At 42.9% G+C, this 27,564-nt stretch overlaps 1 protein-coding gene across 7 annotated transcripts in view; it reads left to right on the forward strand.

The window, feature by feature from the left end:
• Positions 1–6,991, forward strand: part of ABCB5 (ATP binding cassette subfamily B member 5) — a 47,843-nt gene extending 40,852 nt beyond the window's left edge. For all 7 annotated transcript variants that reach the window (XM_083467835.1, XM_083467838.1, XM_083467839.1 and 4 more), the window contains 8 exons: positions 356–559; positions 1,749–1,849; positions 3,276–3,416; positions 4,202–4,358; positions 4,599–4,796; positions 5,140–5,346; positions 6,088–6,234; positions 6,335–6,991. In XM_083467835.1, the coding sequence (XP_083323961.1) occupies positions 356–559; positions 1,749–1,849; positions 3,276–3,416; positions 4,202–4,358; positions 4,599–4,796; positions 5,140–5,346; positions 6,088–6,234; positions 6,335–6,532 (1,353 nt within the window). In that variant the 3' untranslated portion in view covers positions 6,533–6,991. The remainder of the gene's footprint in view (positions 1–355; positions 560–1,748; positions 1,850–3,275; positions 3,417–4,201; positions 4,359–4,598; positions 4,797–5,139; positions 5,347–6,087; positions 6,235–6,334) is intronic.
• Positions 6,992–27,564: the final 20,573 nt, after the last annotated feature.

The raw sequence follows: 27,564 nt of genomic DNA on the forward strand, positions 1-27,564 counted from the left end.
ATAGAGACTCTTACAAGGTGCCTTTGCAAAAATCCTGATGAATCATTCTAACTAACAAAGATGAATTTTGTGAGGACTGTTGAATGGCTTTTCAAAACTTTTAGGAACATGACTTGGCAAGAGCAGGGCTGCTGTATTGGTTGAAGCTAAAGAGAGATTAAATATGTGCATTGTGCCTTCTTAGTTAAACTCCCAAGTATAATTGTGACTCACTTGCTATTTTAGGAAGACAATGGCTAGCCATATGCAGAGTTAGACCCACTAATGAACATGATTAACTTGCATGTGTGTTTGCAATTAATTCTTTAATGAGGTTAACTTCCAACGTGTTGTCTTTTGTTTTTGTTATTTCTAGGCTACTGGAAGTCGGCTGGCCTTATTAACCTCAACGATCTTTACACTCTTGACAGCTATTATTATTGCTTTTGTGCATGGTTGGCAATTAACATTGCTCATCCTGGCCTGTATTCCTTTCGTTATGATAGCCCATGTTATACGACTGAAATCAGTGACCGGCCATGCGTCAAAGGATCAAAAAGCCCTCGAGGAAGCTGGAAGAGTGAGTTCTATATAGTTAAAACATGTGGTTCTGATTAGATCTGTGGCAGTGAGAGAAGGGAAAATTTCCAACGCGGCTCTTAACTTTTATTCATGTCCACTGATGCCTATCCCAGAAGCCCTTGGTTGGTTTGTTGATTGGCTTATTCAAAATATTTCTATATCATCAAGTTTTCAACACTGTAAAAGGATGAACACTGATTTAAAACACACTCCACTAAAGCCAACCATTAAAACAGTTGATGTGAATGCCCTCAGAATCTATACAGGGTTCATTCAATTACAGTCGTACCTTGGTTTTCAAACAGCTTAGTTCTCAAACGTTTTGGCTCCTGAATGCCGCAAACCCGTAAGTGACTGTTCCGGTTTGCAAACTATTTTTGGAAGGCAAACGTCTGATGAGGCTTCTGCGGCTTCCAATCAGTTGCAGGAGCTTTCTGCAGTCAATCAGAAACCGCGCTTCAGTTTCTGAACGTTTTGGAAGTCGAACTGACTTCTGGAACAGATTCAGTTCAACTTCTGAGGTACGACTGTACATGGAACTGGAATAAGTCCCCAGCTATATTTGAAGAAGAAGAGTTTGGATTTGATATCCTGCTTTATCACTACCCTAAGGAGTCTCAAAGCGGCTAACATTCTCCTTTCCCTTCCTCCCCCACAACAAACACTCTGTGAGGTGAGTGGGGCTGAGAGACTTCAGAGAAGTGTGACTGCATGTGGAGAAGCGGGGACGCGAACCCGGTTCACCAGATTACGAGTCCACCGCTCTTAACCACTACACTACACTGGCTCTCATTTGGGTGCCCTCAGGTGACAGACTGGCTCAGGCAGAATCGTGGCCGCTTTCCTGATATGACTGCTGGGATATCAATACCCACAGTGGGGACAGTGATTCCTCCACAAGGGGCTCAGCATGGTGCACTTTGGATGGTCCGGCAAGTACTTGACTGAAGGAGTAACCCTGCAGATAACCACTTCCAATATGTTACTTCAGGTTTCAAGGACACTGTCCCCAAACCCTCCGGGTGCAAGTGCCTGACTTCTGATATTGTTTCAATGCCTGGACCCTTAGTTGCACCTAGTTCAATATTGTGTATGGCTATGAGGTTAAACATCTAATGGAGAACACCTAACCTTTAGTGAAGTCGGGATTTTCTAAAGCCTTGTACATTCCTTGTTTCCCAAATCAGATTTCAACAGAAGCTGTAGAAAATATAAGAACTGTGGTTTCATTAACAAGAGAAGACAGATTTTTTGAGAGATATATTTCAAGCGTAGAAGGTCCATACAGGTAAATTTGTATGCAAGTCTGTCGTCTTCTTCTTTGAGTTCCTGAGTTTTATTTCTTAATTACATTATTTCACAAACTAAAAATATTATTGTGCATAATTATGTTAAATTTCTGGAAGTGTGATTGAATCCAGCTTGTACCATTTCCCCATACACAATTTAGATAGATAGATATCACCCCTTTAAGGTCCAAATATCTGGGGCTTGCAATGGCTTTAAACAGCTAGTACCAAAATGTGCAGTTGAGTGATGTCTAAAGTCCAGTGGCTCCTGCAGAACTTTGAATATGTTGAGTTTTAGCATACAACTGCTAGACAGTCTTTTCAGCTAATAGTAGTGGTATGTCAAAACTTTGGTGCATGCAGAAACCACCATTCAAACAGTCTTATTTGTGTTCCCAGCAGTTCTGAGTTCCCATAGCGATGTGATGATGTGTCTCCCATGATCCTCTTTTAGTATTGTAATGGAAAGGGAGGAATTTCTACTTCATTTACAGCTAATTTTGCAAACGGTCTTACTGATGACACTAGAGACACTGATGAGCGTTAGCGTGATCCAAGCTGGTTTAGTATTAGTGGAGTACAAGTCTTGGTTTTGATACCGTGTCTCTCAGTGTGCAGCATGGGTGCATCTTGTTCTGCTGCCATACTCAGCTCACCTACACAGATTGGATGGCATGCGTATCTTAATTATGAGAAAGTAAAAGTCAATAAAGAATTCACATGTCATCATATATTAAGAGGTGCATTATATAAAGTTTGGAACAAATATAGATCGCATCTGGAACTACAGACACCTTGGTGGATATCACCACTGGAGGCTTATGCTATCAAAAAACTGAATATGATGACAAATTGGCTAACATATAGACAATTATTGGAAGAGGAACAATGGAAATTCAGATTAAAATTATATGAAGAGATACGGCAATATGAAATTGACAGATGGCAGTATATACAACTTAGAAGTATATTCAACTTGGATCAAAAGAAAGGATTTGCAAAAGAGGATTTGAAATTTAACGTCACAGTGATACAGAATAACAAGAAATTGTTATCACCTACACAGATTGGGCACAGTATGTAAGTGGTGAAGACCCTTGCTTGGCCAATCTTGCCCGATAACAATGACAAGCTATTGGGCTTCTGGTATTTGGATTTGTGCTACTTGCTTGTTATGCCCAACATATATAGATGAGTCATGTCCCAAGATGGGCTGGCTGTTGAGAAAATGGGTAGTATGATTCCACTACCCCCATTTGTTGAGGATTCATTTCTGCAGTGTGTTTTTTTGGTTTTAAAAGCTTTCTAGCATCTTAGTCAATGACTCTGACTTGCTTTTTTAAAATGCTTTGGGAGCAGAAGCTATACTGTTCCTTTTATTTCATGATGAATTGTGACTCTTTAATTGGCTTTCTCCTTTAACAGGGACTCTCTGAAGAAGGCTCCCCTTCATGGAGTTACATATGGAATAGCCCAGTGTTTCAACTTTTTTATAAATGCTGCTGTCTTCAGATTTGGAGCGTGGCTTATTGCCCATTGTTTAATGGACTTCGAGCAACTTTTTATGTGAGTGTGTCTTCTGTATTTTGTAAGAGCTAGGCAATGAACTCAAAACATAAACTGATTTTAAATACTAATGTGAAAATCTATATACATAAATATGTATATCTATCAAAATGTTTCCTGACGCCTTCTGATCTGCAAGAGACTGTGACAGAGGAGGAGCAAGCGACAAAGTTCCATCCTGCCCTCACTTGCAGTTTGGACAAAGGGTGGGAGTCCCACATTAAAGTTTCCCAAATGTTGAGTGTTATGTGTGAATAACTACAAGTGTGCAGATCAATTATTGGTGCAATCAGGTACATAAATTGTATACTCGTTGAATAAAACATCTCTGATTCAACTTGAGCATTGTTATAATAGTCTTTTGCTTAGTTATACTTGTATAGATTCTCATTGCAATTATGTGTGTGTGTGTACTCAAAAGTAGTCCAAAGTGTGTATATGTTTGCAGTCTCAAGCATATTTTCTTAACTTAAGTAGGCTTGGATAGTCCTACAAATAATTTATCATGAATTGTATTGCAGACAATGGGTGCTCTTTTAGGCTTGCTCTTATGTATATATCGTATGTACACAATATGTACAGATACACTATTTTAGTGACAGGATAAGTGTGTTAGAGATGCACTGTACATAGTAATATTGCAGGCCTGTTAATAGGAGCTCACTGTATAAATCTCAGTTCTGCACGATAAACAGTAGTTTGCAATTGAATCCAGAGATGTATGGCTTCTGCTTTTCAATGCAAAACATTTGCTTTTCTATGCTTCTTTGTTTTGTGTTTTACAGAGTCTTCTCTTCTGTGATTTTTGCTGCTATGAATGTTGCTCAGTCCAGTTCTCTTGCACCAGATTTTGGCAAATCAAAGGTTTCTGCACAAAGAATTTTTCAGCTTTTGGATCGGAAGCCAGTGATTGATAGCTATAGTGAAGAAGGTGAAAAACTGGTAAGACTATACAGATAGTGCTTTCAGAAATAGAATTGTTGTGCTTCTTTTATTAACAGGGCTCGGTGTAGTCTACTGGAATAAAAGAAAAGAAATATAATGCTGTTTTATTTACTGCTGTCAGCTCAGTTTCTGGTTGCTTAAAATTGGCTTCAAAAAGAAACTCCTTTATTTGAGATATGGCTTTATACATAACCCATAACATATATCTTTGTTCATTTCCCACCCCCCGCAATGTAGGTGAAATTTGACGGCAACATTGAATTCAGAGACATCCATTTTGAATATCCAACTAGAGCAGAAGTTCAAGTTTTGCAAGGACTCAGTTTAAAGGTTAACAAGGGGCAAACTCTGGCATTGGTGGGAAGCAGTGGTTGTGGCAAAAGCACCTCCATCCAGCTTCTGGAGAGATTCTACGACCCAGGATCAGGACAAGTGGTAAGCAGGGATGGACAGATCCAGCTATTTCCATTCTGTGTCAGTTTTGTATGTGTTCAAAATCATAAGTCCATTTGATCCTGTCGTTTGCCATGTCTTTTAAACACACAAAAATTGCTTTTAAAATGCACATATTTTATCTGATATGCGAGTTTTTGTATTTACTTTCTCCTAAAAATACATGTTTATATATGCTACATGTCTATATATTTTCCCCAACAATAAATATAGACCATAAACTTGGTGCGTCCATTAAATTTTTCGCAGGTTCAGCTGCCTATTGTGTCTTTCAACTCTGCAGAAGCTCATTGCAAACTTTCTGTACTTCCATTTCTACCTACAGCTTGCAGATGGCGTGGACACCAAATCTCTACATATACAGTGGCTAAGATCCAGACTTGGTCTTGTGCAACAGGAGCCTATTCTCTTTGATTGCAGTATTACAGAGAATATCCAGTATGGCGACAACAGCCGAGTTGTCAGTCAGGAAGAAGTTGAAGAAGCAGCTAAAGCAGCTAATATCCACAACTTCATAGAAAATCTCCCAGAGGTAAATGATGTCCTTACGTTTTCCAGCATTCTCTTTCTCCAGAGGAATAACTATCCTATTTTGCACAAATCCCAGTTGCATAGAAACCTGCAGCTGAATCCTTTGCATGAGGGAAGGGGCTTCCTGTCTAGGGTCCCTCTGAGGGGGCCATGTGCTAATGGTGGGCAGGGCTGGAGCCAAAATTGGGTGGTGTATCCTTTTCTCTCTCTGTCACATCTCCCCGCACTCTGGTCATTCTCTCTCCCTACCACATATATGAAATTAGGCCAAGGGCTACAGGTAGCCCACCCCAACCTTATCATGTTGACTTATAAAGTATGGTCAGAGATTAATTTTTAAATGCATATTTAAGGCTGCATTCCCATGCACACTTATCCTTGAGGAAGTCCTGTGGCAAGCAGTGGGTCTTGCTTCTTGCTGGGGAACCGGGTTCACGTCTCCGCTCCTCCACATGCAGCTGCTGGGTGACCTTGGGCTAGTCACACTTCTCTGAAGTCTCTCAGCCTCACTCACCTCACAGAGTGTTTGTTGTGGGGGAGGAAGGGAAAGGAGAATGTTAGCCGCTTTGAGACTCCTGAAGGGGAGTGAAAGGCGGGATATCAAATCCTTTTTTTTTTCCCTGTTGAAACATCTGCACAAGATCCAGATGCACAGCCTATTAGTTTTGATAGGATGCCGAAAGGTCTAACTTGCTCTTCACAACACTCACAATGTCTGTGATCTTTTCTTTTTTAAAAACAGAAATATAATACTCGAGTAGGTGACAAAGGAGCACAGCTTTCAGGAGGACAGAAACAAAGAATAGCCATTGCCCGTGCCCTTGTCCGAAAACCAGCAGTACTTCTTCTGGATGAAGCCACATCAGCTCTTGACACAGAAAGTGAAAAGGTTAGTCAACTTGCAGCCTTGCTTCCTGTACTGCAGCAGGGTAGGGGTGAATCGAGGCTATCATTCTAAATATTATTTTTTTCTTTGCCCATGCCTGCAGATTGTCCAGAAGGCCTTGGATGAAGCTAGAAAGGGTCGGACCTGCATAGTCATTGCTCATCGGTTGTCCACGATCCAGAATTCTGACATCATAGCAGTCATCCAGAATGGCAAAGTAGTGGAACAGGGAACTCACAGCCAGCTGCTGGCCATGGGTGGATTCTATCATGCACTTGTCAATGCACAAGTACCTCATTAGCCCAGGCTGCAAAGTCTGTGGATACCAAAAAACCAAAAAAAGCCCCTCAAATTATGCCTAAGGCAGCGTTGTACTTGAGTCTGTCAAAGAACAGTCCCCTGTACCATATGATGAAACCGCATTTCAAAATGAAGGGGTTGTGTAATATAAGGAAGAGGGGAGAATCTCCTGTTCCGAGAAGAGGGAAGTCAAGTCGTCCTTTGGCATGTTTATGACCTTCAGCACCCCTGAAATAGTTCTTTGGGTCCCAATCAAGATGAAGGCTAACTGTGCCTTGTTCCTTATCGCCATCACCAGGTAATGTTCAGGAGCCTGTGAATGTGGGATGCAGGCCTGCTGGGCATCTTCATGAGAAAGGAAAGAGATTTATTTATATTTTACTTTGTTACGGAATGTTTTTGTATCATGGTGTTGATTTTACTTTTGTAATAGTAATAAAAAAATAACTGGGAAACCCCAGTAAGAACTAATAGAATTTACTGGTAAGGTTGGAACTGACTTGAAAGCCATCAGACCCATCAGTTGCAAGCTGCTTCCCAATTTGTCCTGATGGGAGGAATTGTAACTGAATTTTTGCTTCTTCTTAAACTTGGCAAAGGCATAGAAAAATGTGTGTGGGTTGCCACAATTTATTTTTGCCTTCACTTTTTCTGGAGTCTAATATTACAAGAGTTAACATGGGAAACTTCCTTGCACCAAATCAGACCATTGATCCACTTATCTCAGCATTGTACATACTAACTGGCAATTGCTCTTTTCCAGCCCTGCCTGGAAAACTTGGGGATTGAGCCTGGAACCTTTTGCCAGCAGAGAGTGTCTTTTGCCACTGAGCTTTGGGTCTTGCTCATGAAGACGTCTGTCTTCTTCATAGTGTTTTCCTCTGATATCTAAGATGAATATCCAAATATCCCTCTCCAAATTTGGTTTCTGCTTTACCCAAGCAGCAACTTTGGTTCTGATATCCAGTACAATGGTATCTTGGTTGCTGAACAGCTTGGGTCCTGAACAAATGGGCTTCCAAACACCACCAACCCGGTTTGCAAACATTTTTTTGAAAGCTGAATGTCTGACACAGCTTCCAATTGAGTGCAAGGAGCTCCTGCAGCCAACTGGAAGCCATACCTTGGTTTTCAAACGGTTCCGGAAGTCGAATGGACTCCCGGAATGGATTACGTTTGACAACTAAGGAACCACTGTATTAACTTCTTAGAATGTAAGAGAGTTTGCGCTTGAAGCTTTGGTTTAGCTACACAAATCATGTAGGCTCACTTTACAATTTGCATGTTTTAGACTTAGTTCCATAGGTATTTTGTCATTCAGTGTCCTATGACAACAAATGTTCAGTTCATATTATAGCAAGTAAATTGCAAACCTTGAAACGACCCAACATTTTATCAGCTACATCTGCACTTAGTTAAATAGGCATATTACTGAAAAGTATTAGTCTCCCCTAACAGAGAATTCCAAGGGAGGGCCAAACTCTGTGATAGCTCAATGTGCTGTCATTGTGGGTACTTTGAACTTATTTTATGAGAGCAAGACAAAGCAAATAAAGAATTTTGGAAGGGACTATGTTGTGGCCAATGTCTGAAACTCCAGAGCTGTCCCATACAGTTGGAATGTGGCTGCTTCCTCTGTTGCCATAGACAAAGGTGTGCAGTTTTTAATAGTCATGTAGTTGAAACAGTCAAAACTTCATTTTACATAGGCATTTATATATTTTAAGAGGATACCTTCAAAATGAGAAATCGGTTTAAGTGCCCATTTTCAAGCTGTTCTTTCAAAATTCCATAGTTTTTAAAAAATCTGGTCAGAGATAATATGCAGTATACATTGCTTATTCGGGGGGGGGCAGGGATTCAGGGACCAGCAATGTTGACTTAAAACTCTAACATTTAGGTAGGCTATGTACCCCCCCCCCATTTTTGAGACAGCAAAGCATTTGTTAGGGTTGCCATATTTCAAGAAGTAAAAACCAGGGCCCCCCAAATGTTGTTGAGCTTTTTTATGAAAACCCCAAAGTTGTGGTTTGGGGTTTTTTACAAAAACACACAAAAAAACCACCCACAATTTTTCGATTGATTTGCCTTTTAAATCCTAGACATATGGCAGCCCTACCTCCTGAGCCCCATCTCAGATTAGCACTCTGTTTTGCTTTTCTTCCCATAGAGACAGCATCATCTTGAAAATGTACTAGCCTTCATACATAATGGTGGTTTGTGACTGACCTGTAAGTCACCTCAGCATCCACAGTTTGACCACTGCACTCCTGCCAAAAAACTGCACAAGACCCCCTTGAGTGAAGACAAAATTTGGCACACACCCCCCCCCAAAAAATCTCTTAGTTTTCACAATTTATTGTGGTACAGTTGCTTTTTTATGGATCTTCTTAGTAGATACCCATATAAATATAGGTTTGTTGTTGTTATTTTGCTCCCCCTTGGCTTGGCGCCTTGTGGAGGAGAACTGCCTGTACTGCCCTAATCCAGCTCCAGCCCCACTTGCAGTTTCTAGAGGGGTTATTATAACAGACAAGGAAGATGGGTGGAGAAAAATAGCTTGGATTGTATGTGGTGTGGTGATCTTTCACTTCTGGCCCTGAGAATACTTTGGTATGCATCCCCAGGCTAGAAACCATTACATTACAGATATGCAGCTCTTAGATTGTCACGATGACCCATCACTTTTGTGAACTTCTGCAGGGTTATGAAGATTGAGAAATATGAGGAACTTTGTATGCTTCCAGCATACAGGACTCGGGTGTTGCTGAACGTAAGGGGGGGGGATTTACTTCTGTAACCTGTTTGTGCACACTGCCCTCTTGATCCAGATTCAGTCGCCTGCAGGGGATGCAGAAATGATCAATGAATTACCGTAGCTGCATTAGGCATGAACTGGCAGGTCTGGTTTTGCAGGTCAATTAGTGACTTTACAATATCTGAATTTAAAATAGAAGGAAGACTTATTCTTCAAACCCGAAGCCACTATCACCATTTTCATTAGTCACTAATGAGTGTGGGTGGGAGAAAGGTTAATTTGCTGGTGTAAGCTGGTCTCAGACTTGAACTTTAGCAGCCAAAATGAATCATTCCATGTGCTGATTCGCAATGCTTAATTCAGAGACTAAAATTCATTTTTAAAAATGAGCCTTGAAGAAAGATAGAGCAACATAAAAGAAAATGTAATATGGTGCTTAAAATATCATATGGATTAAGATATGCATGTGATATTTTAAGTACCATATTACATTTTATGTTGCTCTAGCTTTCTTCAAGGCAGTGGAAAGACACCAACTCTTCTGCTAGGGTATGAAATGGCAGGCCTAGGATTCTTAGGCTATTACTATGACTGTTTTGCCAATGTAGTTATGATGCATAGAGCATTTGTGTGCAAAACAGTCATAGTAATAGCATGAGAATCCTAGGCCTGCCATTTCCTACCCTAGTGGAAGAGTTGGTGTCTTTCCACTGTCCTCCAGCCTACCTAGTTTGTAAAAGAATTTTGAAATTTCCTGGCATTTTTTAATAAAACTCATTGTTACCCGGAGTGTGTGTATGTGATGAACAGCAGGTACATGTGGGGAGAGTGTTAAGATAGGAGGGTGTGAAAGTGTCTCTGCACATCTTTTTAAATTGATCAGGGACTGGACCAGATTTTCCCCTCTTTTCCATCAATTTCATTATTCACGAAGGTAAAGCCATGTAAGATGTATCTTTAGGAGAAAGCGTAACTAGGACTCCTGGTGTCGGGTAGTTCTTTACTTAAGTCACTTTGGCAAATTCCATCATATTCTTCCAAATAACCCAGTAACGTTTTGATTCCACATTTGCTAAGATGCCCCGTTCTTCTTTTTAGTATCTTCTTAGGTATGATGTTTTCTTTAACCTTAGCGCTGCGTTCTTAGGATCGCCCAAGAGGCCAGCGTCTCAGGTGCCATCACTGTGATTCAATAAAACCCCCAAGCGGCTTGCACAAAGTTGAACTTTTCTTTATCATCATCTGTTTCTGGTTTGTTGTGGTTGCTCTTATGTTTGCTGAAGTTAGTGGTTGCTTGGATGTAACAGGACCATGGGCATAGGCAAGAGAGGCAGCTGACCCCACCCCCATCAAGTAAGTAGATAAAAATACTTAACAGACCAGTTCCATTGCAGATAACTAGGTTCTGCCCCCCTAGCATAATGCCTGCTCCCCCCCAAAAAAATAGATCTTGGCTACGCCCATGAGCAGGGCCCAGATTAACAAGAGAGAAAAAGACAGGGAGGGAATGGCTTCACCCACCACCGACTCTGGCCACCTCTCCAGAATGTACCCCCCCCCCCCACACACACACAAAAAGTGCACCCACCACCCTCATGTAACTCTCAGTGTGCAAAGGAAGGTAATTAAGGGTTAGTTAGTGCTGGGAACATCCCACACTATGGGTTATATTCCTCTAGTCTGTCTGCAACTGTAGAACATGAAAAGGGTAATATTGCTCCATTATCTCTTAGCTCCTGGCTAGGGCAAAAAGAGCTCCAGGTACAGATGTTAAATTGAACACAAGTTGCTTGCCTCATTTGTCCCCCAGTTCCATTCAACGCAAAACATGAGCTGCAAAAACATTTCCACTCTAGCTTCCCTTGCACAAAATGGCAATAACAACCAGTCAGATTTCCATCTGGCCAGGACAAATCATACCTGAATTGGAGAACGATATTTTAACCAAGGTTTGTACTTTAAAGGTGCAGGCAGATTATAAATAAATCTAGTATTTCTGTTGATCTAATTCAAAAATCTTTGAATTGCATCTGAAAGTAACTCCTATAATTGCCAGGTGAACTGAATGTGAATTAATTTCCTTTTGCAGTGGAACTTGGGGTGGTTTTAAAAATTCAGTTTCAATTCAGCTTTAAGTTTAATTCAATAATTTCTGTATATATGGGTTTTGTCACACTTAACTCTGATTCTGGCAATTGCATTTACCATTTTCATCTGTCCGAAAAGCTGTTTAAGCTTAAAGTTTGTAATTGTTGGAGGAAATAAAGCAATTGTCCACCTTACCCTATACATTTTGATTCTTATTTTGCTCTTAGTATATTTTATACTTTAGCAGAGCTGGCTGTATAATTCTGAAGGCTGAAGAAAAAAATGCCGAGGAACATGTGAATGAATTTTAAATTGAACTAGGGTGAATTAAATCCTTTTTCAAATGAACTTTCCAATCACAAAATAGATCCCCACAAAATCATGGACACTTGGTTCAGTGATACATATACTGGGCAGCATTCGCATACCTGACAATCAGATACTCCTCATTCTCTGTTTTGTGGGGCCAACTTTACTCTTAAGTAGCTGAGGTGACCACCTCAGGCAGCAGGTGGGGAGCAGTTGGTAGACTGCACCTTCTAATCTAGGCAGCTGTACTTGAGTACAGTGGAAGAGCTTATTCTGTTGCCCCTGTTGAAGAAAGACTCAGTGGGGAATCCAGTCAGCTTTTGTGTAAAAAAAAAAAGGCAAAGGACCCCTGGACGGTTAAGTCCAGTCAAAGGCGACTCTGGAGTTGCGTTGCTCATCTAGCTTTCAAGCCGAGGGAGCCGGCGTTTGTGCACAGGGTCATGTGGCCAGCATGACTAAACCGCTTCTGGTGCAACGGGACACCATGACGGAAACCAGAGCACACAAAAACACTGTTTACCTTCCTGCTGCAGCGGTACCTATTTATCTACTTGCACAGGTGTGCTTTCAAACTGCTAGGTTGGCAGAAGCTGGGACAGAGCAACAGGAGCTCACCCCGTCGGGGGGATTCGAACTGCCAGCCTTCTGATTGGCAAGCCCAAGAGGTCCTTTGCCTCAACCAGCAAAATGTCATGGGTCTACCCTGCCGTTTTCACAAAGTCAGTAACTTGTTCAGGACAAAGGGAGCCCAAGCTCATTTTCTCCCACCCCTACAGTCACCACTTTTAAAGCTGGCAATGGCATCCACTTGTTTGGCACCAAGTCCCAATCTAGCTACACCACTTTCAGATTCTTCTTGATGCTGAGTGTAGTGACCCAGTCAAGGGAACTCCGCACATAGCAGCTGTAGTGCATGTGGTTCCTGATCTGACCAAGGGATTTGTGAAGAATTCTGCTTCTACAGTGGTACCTCTGGTTGCGAATGGGATCCGTTCCAGAGGCCCGTTCGCAACCTGAAAAGAGTGCAACCTGAAGCGCCGTATCTGTGCAGGTACGTGGTGCTATTTGGTGCTTGTGCGCATACGCAAAGCACGATTTAGTGCTTCTGCACATGCGCGAGCGGCGAACTCCGGAAGTAACCCTTTCCTGTACTTCTGGGTCACTGCGGGACGCAACCTGAAAAGACGTAACCTGAAGCGTCCGTAACATGAGGTATGACTGTACTTACAAATCATATTCTTGCTGGATTGGGACAAAGGGCTGCATTTATACAGGGGCAGAGGAAGGGGGTGCAGTAGGGGCGGTCTGCCCCGGGTGTCACCACTGAGGGGGGGTCACAAAATGCCGGGTGGCACTCACCGCGGGGCCTGCAGCACGCCCGAGCCACACATCTCTCCTGGGAGTGACACGGTGGCTTGGGCACCCACAGGCTCCGCGCTGCCCCATACAGTCCGCCCGCCGCCTCCCCCTCAGCTATAGGGCAGCTGAGTGGGAGGAGGCAGGCAGACTCCTCAGAGGCCGCACAGAGCGTCCTGCCCCAGCTCGCCCCGCCCCGAGCGCAGAGCACGCGCACCCCCCAGGTGCCCGATCGGCTTGCTCCGCCGCTGCATTTATATAAACAGCCATTCTGCGGATTTATGTAGTGCCCATGCACACTTAGGACTCAGCTACGTTAGTCAAAATACAGCGTTGTAAATGCGTTATAACACTGTGACACCAGATGGCGCTCTAGAGCTGAAAGCGCATCTCAGTGATATTTTCAATTGTGAACTTTACAGTGGTTTTTTGCAGATCATTTTCAGAGTGTTTTTAATAGCTGTGTAGATCTAGCCTTAGCCACAAACCCAGACCCCATTTTATTTACTGTAAATTAAATGCATATCAGAAAAGAAAAGAAAATTAAAAATGAATGGGCCACTTAGATGGTGAGCCATGTGTGATGACATCTGTGATGTGATTTATTTTTAATACTTAGTAAAAGAATTAAACTTGGAATACATGGAGTTCTGTGTAAAGAATCACATTTCAACTTTCTTATAAATCTTGCTTCTCACATCTTTTGAGACCTGAAGTGTTTTTTTCCACATGTCTCTGCCAATCCTTGACATTTCATTTTCCCCTGTATTTTTATTTTGTTTTAAACCACAGTGTGTTTGCGGTGCCTTTCATTTTACATCCTTTTCCATCAAAACATATATTTATTGTTTTATACCACTCCACTCTCTTTTCTAAGGAACTCAACACAAAACAGTTTAGAACTGCCAATCCATCTGCAAACTTAACTGGATTTCTGTGATAGTTTAAAAAAAACTGTGATAGATTTTTTAAAAAAACATGTTTGGTAGGTGGAGAATAGACATAATTACTGAAGCTGAAGCATTTTGCATTGAATAGTGACATCTAATGGCTCAAAAGAATACTTACCGAAAATCTTTAATTCTAGATGCTATTCTTGCCTGTTTTCCAAAGAGACATGCAAGATAATTAATGCATGCATCTGGTTATCTAGTTATTAGTCATCTTCCCAGTCCCCACAACTGTTCTTACACACACCCCAAGTATAAAAACCCAGCCTGTGGATTTTGAATAAAACCAGATTCAAAAGAAAGTACCATGGGCATGACCCCAGCCAAAATTAAGCATGTGCTTAAACCTCTTCCGTTGAAATTAGCAGGACTTAAAAATGCTTTCATTTGGGTGGATCTTGCCAAGAAAGGTGTTTCTTCAAACTGCTTTTGGCAGGTTTAGACGCGGGGACACACAGCATTTATTTTTATTTTAATCTGGATCAGAGGTCACCAACCTAAGGCCCATGGGCCAGAAGTGACTCGCGGAGGTCGTTTGACCGTCCCACGAGTTGCCCCCCTGCTGAGCCACCCTTTCTCGTGCTGCACTAAACCAGCGCAGCGCAGCACAGGGACTTGCTCTGCAACGCCAAAAATCACAGGAGGGGGCACTTACACACACACGCAATCCAGCCCACAGAGGGATCTAGACCCCTGATCTAGACTTCTTGCACTCCCCCCCCCCTTTCTTCCAGCTGAGGGCAGCTCTGCCCTCTGCCTGCCCCTCAGAGTTGGCACATCAGCAACCTCTCCTCATCCTCCTCACCCACCCTCCAGAAGCTTCTACAAGCTGCCCAAGGGAGGAGCTCAGCACCAGTGGCCATGGAGAGGTAATGGGCTGCTCCCTTGCCACCATAACTCCTCTCCAAGTTCGGCAGCGGTGGCATTGGTGGGGGAGATAGGGACATTCTCGGATCAAATCAGAAGCTGGGGTGACTTTCATAATTCCAGGACTGTCCCTGGAAAATCGGAACACCTGGAGGGTATGACCTGGTGTTGGAAAGGTGAGAAACAGTTCACCTTCTGGGACTCAGCTGCTGTTGCCTGTTGAGCCTCATGACCCGGCATCTGCAGAAATTATTACTTGAGTCCCTCAGCGTGTGTAACAATTGAACTTTTGGTACTTGTAGTGGTCCGAGTGAACACACAAATCACAGAGTTGATATAAAATCCGACCCGAGACAAACATCACTGGAGGCCATCCTGCTACGTTCTCCATCACCACAACCATCGGAGGTCCAAATGCCTGGTTTTCACAGCATGTTGGCCAACCCACAAGCTCTTTAGTCAAGGCAGAATTCACGCCACACGTTTTAAATTGGCAAAGGCAAGTAAATAATGTTTCCACTCGACAGAGTCGCAATAAGTCTGTGTTTTTCACCTTACTACCGTTTTGGAACTCCTGTTCCACTGCTGTAAAGCAAGTTGTAGAATATGCTGTTGTAGTTACTGTCTCCCTGAAACAACGGTGGTCTGTCAAATCATGACTGGTAGGAAGATGTTTGGCTATAAATTCTATTCCATCTGGGGACTATAAATTCAGTGAACTCAGAAAATTAAAATTATCTGTAAAAAATATTCATGTCTGCTGCTCTCGTGTTTTATTTGTTTGAGGCAGTTGCTTAGCTGCTCTGGCCAATTTTAATTTCTCTTTGGGGCTGCCGTCTAACTCTCCAATTCTGGATTATGACAAAGTGAAAATTCTCAATGCTATTTTTAAAAGACGGGATTGGAACTGAATCGTTAATTAAAATGTGTTTTGATTACCATTTCCATTCAGATTTTATTATTGATTATGATCTTCCATGAAGTGGCTATGCTGTTTTAGGCTGAAATCCTGTACCCACCTGCTTGAGAGAAACCCCTAGTTAGTTCAATGGGACTTACTTCTGAGTGGACCGTATAGCTCAGTGCTATTTTTCTAGAAAAAGAGGTACCAGAACTCACCATGAATATATCCCTTGTTCTCTTATAACGGCAATGGTGTCCAGCTGATAAGTGCCGGAACTTAGTTCCGGTGAGTTCTGGCTGATAAAAAGCCCTGCGATTGCTGCTGATGGGTTAATTCAGAGCTGACAAATGTTTCGGAAACTTGATTGGTTAACTTACTACTGAATAAACTAGTTATTGCTTATTTATTTCTCTTGCCCTCCCTTCAGGTAGCCCAGAGTGGTATTTGTGGTTCTCTCCCTTCTCATTTTAGCCACCGAACAACCCTGTGAGGGAGGCTAGGCTGTTGGTGGCAACTGGCCACTCAGTAAAAGCAGAGCAGGGATTTGAACGTGGGTCTCGTGGTACCATCAGAGTAGGACTTTGGGGAAGGAGGACAGGGCCTGTTCAACAGAATAAGCTGAAGGGTCCCCAAATGTATCCATTTACCACATTTTGAGGTAAGAGAAATTATTGTTGTTGCTGTTATTTAAGGGATACAGGTGGCGCTGTGGTCTAAACCACTGAGCCTCTTGGGCTTGCCAATCGGAAGGTCAGCGGTTGGAATCCACTCAATGGTGATGAGCAGCTCCCATTGCTCCGTCACAGCTTCTGCCAACCCAGCAGTTCAAAAGCACACCAGTGCAAGTAGATAAATAGGTACCACTGCGGCAGGAAGGTAAATGGTGCTTCTGTGTGCTCTGGTTTCCATCACGATGTTCCGTTGCACCAGAAGCAGTTTAGTCATGCTGGCCACATGACCCGGAAAGCTGTCTGTTGACAAACACCGGCACCGTCAGCCTGAAAGTGAGATGAGCGCTGCACCCCATAGTCGAATTTGACTGGACTTAAGCATCCAGGGGTCCTTTACTTTTTTTACTTTACCTTGTTGTTATTTACTTATACCCCACCCATATGACTGGATTGCCCCAACCACTCTGGGCGGCTTCCCACAGAATATTTTTAAAAACCCGCAACAAAGCATCAGACATTAAAAGCTTCCCAATACACGGATGTCTACAGAAGGTCGTATAATGGGTCATCTCTTCAACATCTGATGGGAGGGCATTCCACAGGGCGGGCGCCACTACTGAGAAGTCCCTGCCTGGTTCCCTGTAACCTCACTTCTCACAATGAGGGAACTGCCAGAAGTTCCTTTGAACTGGACCTCAGTGTCCAGGCTGAATGATGGTGGGTGGAGATGCTCCTTTAGATATACAGGGCCAAAGCCATCTACACAATATTTCTGGAGGGGGGGTCATAAGACCATTAAGTCCAGAGTCCAAAATTACCTGGGTTTCCCCAGTCCTAAGCTGCGTACACACCATACATTAAAACACATCCCCCCACAAAAAAAGAATCTTGGGAACTGAGAAATGTAGCTCTAAAGGGGGTAAACTACAGTTTCTATTATTCTTTGTGGTGAGGGAGGGTTAAATGTTTGGTATGTACCCAGCCCTGGTCTCTCACTCTAGCTAACATATCACCCTGGCTATGTATCCCTATTTCTTTTTATTTATTGTTGATTAAGGAAAGAAAAAGCCTGTCTGGCTACGTATAAGCTAGATCCCAGTTTCCACCTTTAAAGCCCTAAATAGGACAGTCCAGAAAATCTGAAGAATCATCTTCTCTTGACCGTATGAACCTGCCCTGTCTCTGCAGCCTCCAGATGAGGCCGTGCTCTGTGTTCCCCTCATCACATATTACATTCATTCCTCTTTTTTTTTACCCAGTTCTCCTGGTTTTGCATTTGAGTTCTTGCTGCTGTTGCATGTTGTTCTTCTGTTGAGATGTGTTTCATTGTAGGATTTTATGTATATTCGATTTTCATATCTGTTAGCTGCTTTGATTTTTATATAGCTATTGAGCTATGAAGAGGGGCAAGATAAAAAATATATTTTAAAATGAAATATATTATAGGGTAGGATACTGCTTTGACTTTATTGCCTTTTAAACCCTACTCCTCATCCAGGTGCAACAGTGATCGGCATACTGAATTATCTGGAAAAGGAAAAGACTGTAAAAAATAAAGCCTAACTGGGCTCAGTATTCTTGGATGATTTATGCCACTGGCAGGAAATAGTAACCAGAAGGGGGGGAAATAGGATTATATGTTAAAGCTGCCCATGGCAAAGAACAGGAAATTGATTCAAGCTGAGCTGGCATTTTTGCTGAAATGAGTTGTGTCTGTTGTTCTGGAAGCCGTACAGCTTCCAACAACTGCTGTGTAAACCTTCAGAAAGCTATGTTTCTAAAATTTCAGCTTAAATCCCATTGCTTTCCATTATTCTATTCTAATCTATTTGCTACACTTTTAAAATAGGATTGTACCACTTTAAAAAGTCATGGCTCCCCACCCAAGAATTCTGGGAATTGTAGTTTCTTAAGGGGGCTTAGTGCTGTTAGGAGGCCCCTTGTCCCGCCTCCCCAAGCTACAATTCCCAGAGTTCTCTGGGAAGAGGGATTGACTGTTAAACCACTGTGAGAAATGTAGCTCTGTAAGGAGAATAGCATACCTTCCAACATTTCTCCAATAAAAATAGGGACGTCTCATTCCATAATGATAATTTTACTGTTTATACCCCACACATCTTCTGGGTTGCCCCAGTCACTCTGGGCAGCTTCTGAAGTATATAAAAACATAACAAAACATTAAACATTTTTTAAAAAACCTTTCCTATACATGATTGCCTTCAGACAGCTTGGGGGTCAGATAATTCCATACCCTCCAACATTTCTCCAGTGAAAATAGGGACATCCTAAGGAAAAGCAGGACATTCCGGGATCAAATCAGAAACCAGGACGGCTTCTCTAAATCAGGCACATCCTTGGAAAATAGGGACAGTTGGAGGGGAGTCTAGAATAGGGGGTCTCCTAACAACTCTCTCAGCACCAGGAACAAACTGCAGCTCCCTGGATTATTTTGAGGGAAGTTGTGACGATTTAAAGTTGCATGATGGTGCATTAAATGTATGCTGCGGGTGACTGATTCTGGCTCTGACTGCTTGTTATTTGATGAGAAGGGGGTTGTATTTGGTTTTGGTTTTAACTAGATGCCTTGTCCATATTTTCTTTCATTGACTGAAAATTCCAGCAAAGAAAAGTAACTTCCGAAAAAGTTGGAAGTTGACCCTCAGAGACGGCATGGGATGTGGTGCAGGGTGATGTCACTACAGGGGAGAAGTGGGGTAATCATGCCTCTCCCCATGGCACGTACAGAACTGCCTTCCGCCTGTTGCTACTGACCCTTTGCATCAAACTCCAAAATAATACCTGCATGTGTTGTACTACATACTGACAATTGAAGGTGCAGGAACCTCTGTTCCCAGCAGCTACTTACAGTAGATTATAGTTACTTCACTACAGAATATTGGGTTGCATAATGTTTTTCAATTAGCAGGAAGGAAGCACTCTTTGTCAGGCATATATTCATATTTTATACCCGTCCCTTTGACATTTTGAGTGGAGTAAATAATGTGAAGAGTCCTTCCATGTCAAACACACACAAGTCCCTACGGGCTTGCCATTGATCTTCTAGTCTTGCCGTTCTGGTCTTCTTTTGCCAAAGCACCCCCAAAACCCAGATCCTCAGATGTTTTATACCTAGACTTCCCCGCAGTCCTTCTGGCTTTAATGGGGTTTGGTAGGCTGCCACTGCAGAGTTCATGATGAGAGCGTAGAAATCCTCAGAAGCACAAATTCCATTGCCTAATAAGTTCAATATATAGCGAGTGTCATTTCAAAAGCCCCCTTGGGAATACGGTTTTGCAATACCATGTGCGCTACTTTAAACAGCCCTTTTGAATTGATATTTGTGCTGAGATTAAGTCATTGGTGTTGGACATATCAATGCCTAATACATATTGCAAAACAAAACAAAACAAATCTCATGTCCTACCTAAAATAACAAAACTCTAACTTTTGCATACTGAGCAGCAAATGTTGACACCCTGCTAACACAACATTTACACCCTGACATGTGTAAATGTTGACACCCTGCTAACAATTCATGGACATGGTAATAGCCCCAGCTATTCTTCTTGTTGATCGCTGATATGCATAACACCCCCATTACCTGATTTTAATGTGATAATTGCAATTATCAGGGAATCATTTTCTAAATCTAACGTTTGAGCTAGTTCATACTAGGGCTGGGTGATACATCGTCCCAAACTGGTTTGAAGTTCATATCGTGTTATCAGTTTCTTAGTTTTGGGCCCAGCAATATATTTTGACTCAGTGTGTGTGTGTGTTTTGTGCAAAAAATGTGGGGAAAACTGAAGCTAGCGAATGCTTCTCTCGATTCCTGCAGCTCCTGTTAACTCTGCCAGCTCAGCTCTTCTCTGCCTCCTGCAGGGCGCAGCGAATCACAAGAGCGGGCACCGGCAAAAAACACCATGCGGGGGATGGACGGACCGCGAAGCCAGCCAGTGCCTCTACATAGCTCCATCCTTCCTTCAGACCTCATGATAAATCAGTATATCACAATGTTTAGCTGGTGATATATCACAATGCTGAAAACCAGATATCATCTGGCCCTCGTTCATACCTAGAATATCACTGCCGAATTTCCTACAAACATAATCTTTGGATTTCCCCGCCCTCGCATTCATGTAAAGCAGAGATAATGACTTCTACATAATAAAGCGTGGAGGCCAAGTGTAGAGCTGAGTGTGCTACAGCTCCAGTGACCAGCCCCTTCAACTCCTCCTCCTGAGGGGAAGGAGTGTTGAAGCAATCTTCCGCCAGTGGTGGCGCCACTGGTGTTGCCAGGGGGAGATGGAGCAAGACCCGCCAGCCATTTAAGCTGTGCCGCCACCGTGTTCGGCTGTGCCCCCAGCTGCTCCCAGCGTCCTGATATCACATGCACGACATCACACGTGCTACGTTGTCGTCCCCAGAAATTGCCCTCGCAAGCTGGCACCTCTGTTTGTAATTGCCAGTTTATGCATTAGTTTAGCATTAGTCTAGTTTATGCATTAACTAGATCTAAGTATGCTGGTTATTTGAGGTTGATATATCCCACATAAATGGGGTAGAGCTTTTGAAAGAGAGAAAGGTGGTGCCTTTTATAGATATCTCTTTTGCTTTAGGTAAACTGAAAGAATGATGGGGACAATTTGAAACTTGCCTTTTGGCAGCTCCTCTAAAAACTGCATATTTCAAACACTCGCCTCCCGCCTTCCTTTAAGGGTAGGGGAAGTTCCTCCTGGACGTTTTATTTTTCTTAAAAGCAGGCACATTTAATTATTTGAAATTTTAAATTTGCATTCACACATTATGCAAATCAGAGCACTCAATTCTAGGTGTGAAGCCTGGGAATTTTAAGTACAAAATTCTAGCTCAGGAGAAACTAAGTGCCTGTTAAGACCCCTCAAGATGACTTTAGTCAAATGTAACCAAATGGTTTAAACCAGAAAACATAAAACCAAAATGGAATCTCTGGGCAATATATAACCTGGCAAGGATCCTAGCTAAATATGAAATAGCAGCAAAAAGAGCAAATTGTTTAACAGTAGAATTGGATGGCAATCTGTCTTACATTCCTTTGACATAATTTTTCGGTAAATAACTGCTATGTTTTGAAAAGTCTCGGTCTGAACATTAATTGTGAGCAAACTGTGGTGTCGTTTGGCAGTCGCAGATGTAGTAGGAATACCAAGTCCCAGCTGCCGCAGGCTTTTACAATCCCCCAAAGAGAGCAATGAGTGCTGCTCTTTTACAATGAAGTGCAGTTTTGTGTCTGTTTAAGAAGACCTATGTTGGCCAATAAATCTGAATAGAATAATGTAAAAAACCACCACCCTATAAAGAGCTTCTGGGAGATCATAGTCAAGTCACAAATATAGTAAGTTATAACCCCAGACTGATATGCATCATGAAGACAAATTCCAGAAGGCTAGCAGTATTATAGCAGGATATTATGAACCACCTGTGGCAGCTAGAGCAGGGGTTGGCAAAATAAAGGTTTGGATCTCCTGCCAGATGTCCCAGTGTTTTCTAGTAGATCAACAAGGTTTTCTGACTCCCAATAGCAAACAACAAAGAGGCTTTTCACCAACTTAAATCAAGCTACTGAAATGAAGAACACTAACCACAAAAGTGGCCAGGTCAGTTCTGCTACTGAAAATAAATTCCTTGGTTCAGGTATGTGTTCATAAGCACCTTGTTCTCTAATTCTAACACTGTGGCTAGATCTACAGAGCTAATAAAAAACGCTATGAAAATGCTCTGCAAAAAACCATTGTAAAGCTCACAATTGAATATAATTGAGTTGCGATTTCAGCTCTACAGTGCCATCTGGTACTACACTGTTATAACACATTTATAATGCTGTATTTTGACTAATGTAGCTGAGACCTGCGTCTTTTGCACCTGGCTCTGGTTGGTAGATCAATGGGCTCTAGTAGAGGCAGAAGTCTACCCACTTCACCCCTGAGTTTATAAGACCATAGAACACTGGCTACGCAATGCCAATGTTGCTCCACCATTAGCAGATCACTGACACAGTGAGACCATATGTCTACTCATAGAATAGTCTACTCAGAAGTAAATCCCACTGAGTTCAATGGGACTTACTGCCAGGTAAGTGTAAATAGGATTGCTGCCTTGAAGCCTGACTTACTGTGGCCTAAGATTTCCAGGAAAGCAGCCGGTAGGATAGAGAATTTCTTGGTTTAAGTAAGGCTAAACAGGATTTGTCTACCAAATGTATGCTCCATTGTTTAAAGGCTATGCAGCATAATGGGAGCAGGTGGTGCTGTGGTCTAAACCACTGAGCCTCTTGGGCTTGCCAATCAGAAGGTTGGCAGTTTGAATCCCTGCGACAGGTTGAGCTCCCGTTGCTCTGTCCCAGCTCCTGCCAACCTAGCAGTTCAAAAGCACGTCAGTGCAAGTAGATAAATAGATACCGCTGCAGTGGGAAGTTAAATGGTGTTTCCGTGTGCTCTGGTTTCCATGACAGTGTCCCATTGCACCAGAAGCGGCTTAGTCATGCTGGCCACATGACCCGGAAAGCTGTCTGTGGACAAACACCAACTCCCTTGGCCTGAAAGCAAGATGAGTGTTGCAACCACAGAGTTCAGTCCGTTGACTGGACTTAGCTATCCAGGGGTCCTTTACCTTTTTGACTGTGGAGCATAGTAGAATCAGGAGCATGAATATCGAGCTGGAGTAGGAGCAGATCTCATTTCTAGGTCCATTATACAGCATCAGCAACCATTGGCATTACTGCACCAGGACTGCAGGGAACACCCTGTGTGGTTCAGCTAATAATAATAATAATAATAATAATAATAATAATAATAATAATAATTTATTATTTATACCCCGCCCATCTGGCTGAGTTTCCCCAGGCACTCTGGGCGGCTTCCAATGAAGTGTTAAAAACAATACAGCATTAAATATTAAAAACTTCCCTAAACAGGGCTGCCTTCAGATGTCTTTAAAAAAAAGATACAGTGGTGCCTCGCAAGACGAAATTAATCCGTTCCGCGAGTCTCTTCGTCTAGCGGTTTTTTCGTCTTGCGAAGCAACCCTATTAGCGGATTAGCGCTATTAGCGGTTTAGCGGCTATTAAAGGCTTAACGGCTATTAAAGGCTTAGCGGATTAGCGGCTAAAAGGCTATTAGCAGCTTAGCGGCTTAGAAAAAGGGGGGAAGCGGGGAAAAAATCGGAACACTCGCAAGACGTTTTCGTCTTGCAAAGCAAGCCCATAGGGAAAATCGTCTTGCGAAGCAGCTCAAAAACGGAAAACCCTTTCATCTAGCGGGTTTTCCGTCTTGCGAGGCATTCGTCTTGCGGGGCACCACTGTAGCTGCTTATTTCCTTCACATCTGAAGGGAGGGCGTTCCACAGGACGGGCGCCACTACTAACCCTCTGTCTGGTTCCCTGTAACCTCACTTCTCACAATGAGGGAACCGCTAGAAGGCCCTCAGCGCTGGGCCTCAGTGTCCGAGCTAGATGATGGGGGTGGAGATGCTCCTTCAGGTATACTGGACCGAGGCCGTTTAGGGCTTTAAAGGTCAGCACCAACACTTTGAATTGTGCTCGGACACGTACTGGGAGCCAATGCAGATCTCTCAGGACCGGTGTTATGTGGTCCCGGCGGCCACTCCCAGTCACTAGTCTAGCTGCCGCATTCTGGAATAATTGCAGTTTCCGGGTCACCTTCAAAGGTAGCCCCATGTAGAGCGCATTGCAGTAGTCCAAGCGGGAGATAACTAGAGCATGCACCACTCTGGCAAGACAGTCCGCAGGCAGGTAGGGTCTCAGCCTGCGTACCAGATGGAATGGTAGACAGCCGCCCTGGACACAGAATTGACCTGCACCTCCATGGACAGCTGTGAGTCCAAAATGACTCCCAGGCTGTGCACCTGGTCCTTCAGGGGCACACTTACCCCATGCAGGACCAGGGAGTCCCCCACACCTGCCCGCCCCCTGTCCCCTAAAAACGGTACTTCAGTCTTGTCAGGATTCAACCTCAATCTGTTAGCCACCATCCATCCTCCAACCGCCTCCAGGCACTCACACAGGACCTTCACTGCCTTCACTGCTTCTGATTTAAGGGAGAGGTAGAGCTGGGTGTCATCTGCATACTGATGAACACCCAGCCCAAACCCCCTGATGATCTCTCCCAGCGGAGAGATCATATTTGCAGACATGGGTAGAAGGAGAAACCTAGCAGTCAGTGGCCTCTTGTACTTGATGCTAAGGCAGGATGGCGAACCAGTGGGCCTTCCAGGTGCTGTTGGACTGCATCTCCCATCAACCTTGAGACTATTTGGCTAGCCTGGTTTGTGCTGATGAGAGTTGGAAGCCCAGCATTGGGAGGGCACCAGTTCAGCAACCCTTTCGCACAAGGAAGGCTTGTAATTTTTGATCATCCCTCTGAAAAAAAATGTTTTGTTTTGTTCCATTAAAAAAGGGGGGGGCGGGAATCTGCTATAACATCTCTGCAAGCCTAAAACATACAAGGAGAAAAATGTTGCTTTATACAGCCATCTTGTGGATAAGAATGGAAAGCACACAGGCTTTCAGAACGCCCTTTTCAAATCTTTTTGGTGAGCTTCTGTTAGCTTGGGATCTACAGATAAATCTGCCGATTAATTGGAAGCTGACAGAGAAATAGTTCATTATATGCCCATAACAGCAACCTGAAAGTATTATCTCTCCCTCTGCTCTAAATCATGCAATATTAGAATCCTTGGCTGGTTCTAAGACAGATGTTGTTTCAAAGTGGTATGTGCAGGTTATCCATGTAAGGTGCTGTCTCTGCTACAATGAGCAATTGGCTCCAGCCTCTCTATCACTATTTTGTATCAAAAAGTAACCACACCAGCTCATATTTTGCACTTGGCTCCAGTCAATGGACTTTAGAGTTCTAGTAAAAAGAAAGAAACACCCAAGTTTTCCTCCACATAATTCAGGCAGCTACAACTCAGCAAACTGTTTTAGGCTTGGTACATTCACATATTTTTGCCATTGTACTTCCCCCTTTCCTTTCATATTTGCAGACTCCCCCACCCCTGCCACCAAATTTAGGTTAAGTTACATATTGTTATTTCTCTCACACCTTTATGTGTTTTCCTTTACTATCTGTGTGCATGCAGAGAGTTTCAAATCAAGTTCTGAGGCTTCTTGCTCAAACGTCGTTCTTCACATCAAACAATTCAGTGACGCCGACACCTCAAAAAGTCAGCTGTTTTCCCCCCTCCCTTTGTAACCCATAATTGATTCTTAGTTGATCAGTAAAGAAAAGTCACTCTGATATATAGGGCCACCCAAAACTCTTACGTTGAGCAGCTTCTGTTCTGCAGAGGCTAATTGCTGACCTCTTTCCTTTTCAACTGCAAGGATGTTGAGCAAAATAAGATTTATAGAGGCAGCCACTGAAGGCATGGAATGAAGAGGCCCATAGCCCAAGATGTTAGAGTAATAAATCCAGAGTATATTTTGTGTATTATTTTTTTCAAAGCCCTCTTGCATTTGATAGGGATACACTGGGCCAGAATATTTTGGAAGTCTTTTATTACTACTTTAAATGCACGTCTCTTTAAATTCATCCCACCTGCATTCATTTGAACTCTTATTTGGTGTGTCTGACGTAAGTAAAGACGTGCTGATTCGCCCATTATTAAAATCTGGACTTGGATTATTGAATAATAAAGAAGGGATCTCAGCTATACGCCAGGATCCAAAGGGACATAAAACCAGTTCCGTGAATACAATGAAAGTTTGGGCTTTCGTTGGTGTTGTTAACAGCTGCGTAGAAAACTGCCTCTGAATCTAATGAGACTTTCAAAAGCACTAAAGGATACGGTATGGCGATCAACCACCCAAAGGAGGGGATCACTTAGCACTAGTCCCTTGTGTGACCCTCAGTAGCGTTTAGAATTCTAGCTGCAGTTGGGGCATGTGCCTGCTAGATTGTACATCATACTTTAAGGATGAGTTATCTCTCTTGTTCAATAAAGGCGGCATTCATGCAAGTCTATTATGACATCTGAAATGACCCGCTGGAAGTTATCTCCACAGGGTGTGCACGTCACAAAGTAACAGTTCAGCATTAAATTTGATTGAGTTATTCGGCAATAGTTCAAAGCATATCTGAGAAGTTTGAAACATTATCAAGGAAACCAGTGTTTAAAGGAACAGTGGGGACTGCCATATCGAAGAGAGATTATGTATGTTTCAAAAAAAGCAAAGCCTAATGAGCTCAGATAGGATGCGGGCTACACAGACACATTAGTTTAAGGAAACAAAGTTCTCATTCATACACCGCATCCATGCCATAAATATTGGGTCTGGGCCTGCCCTTGAGTTAGAATGCATTGCATGCTTGGGCCTAAACCAGTGTGTGGTAATGAAGAGAACATTGTGTGTCCTCCTTGCTAACCTGAGTTGAGAAGCACTGTGACTCTGCCTTTTTTGACTTATGGAGAAACCAAAAAAGCACATTAGAAACATCAAGAGGGAAAGGGTTGCGTGGCAGATGCCACGAGTTGGAAGATTATAAAGCTGGTGTCATGGTTACATTCAACCTTCTCTATTAAGATATTATCATCAAAAAAATGGTCAAGTAGCCATGAGTGTACTCTCTCATTTTGTGTTATGCCATGTCCCATGGCAGCCATTTTGAAGGGTAGGGGAAGGGTGGGAGAGGCTTTTTACAGTTTATCAAGATACGAGCACCAACAACTCATTTATTTAGTTAGTTTTACAAAGTCAGGGAAGCACTGGCTGCAGTGTTATAACTCAGAGCAGATCACAGCCCTGATACATTTATGCAGGATTTGGGGTGGGGGGGGCCTCATTCCAACATTTCCTTAGTCACATGGTAGCTGTCAAAACATTGCTTCTGTGCGACTGGCTGGTTACTGTGTTAATGTTTCAAAGTGTGGGGCAACTAGCGTGGGACCTCTCTTCATGATCCAGATATGGTTACAGTCTGCCCTCCATAATTGTCTTATAGGTTTTCTGGTACAGCAATGCTGTGGCATTGTCAGAGATAGCCAAAGACATTTTGGCACCTGAGGTAAATCGCAAAATAGTGCCCCCCTCCCTGCCAGGAAAGGAAGAGGTGAGGGAAGATCTACAACAGG

The sequence above is a fragment of the Podarcis liolepis genome, assembly GCF_965112155.1.
Source record: "Podarcis liolepis genome assembly, chromosome: 12".
Lineage (NCBI taxonomy): Eukaryota > Metazoa > Chordata > Lepidosauria > Squamata > Lacertidae > Podarcis > Podarcis liolepis.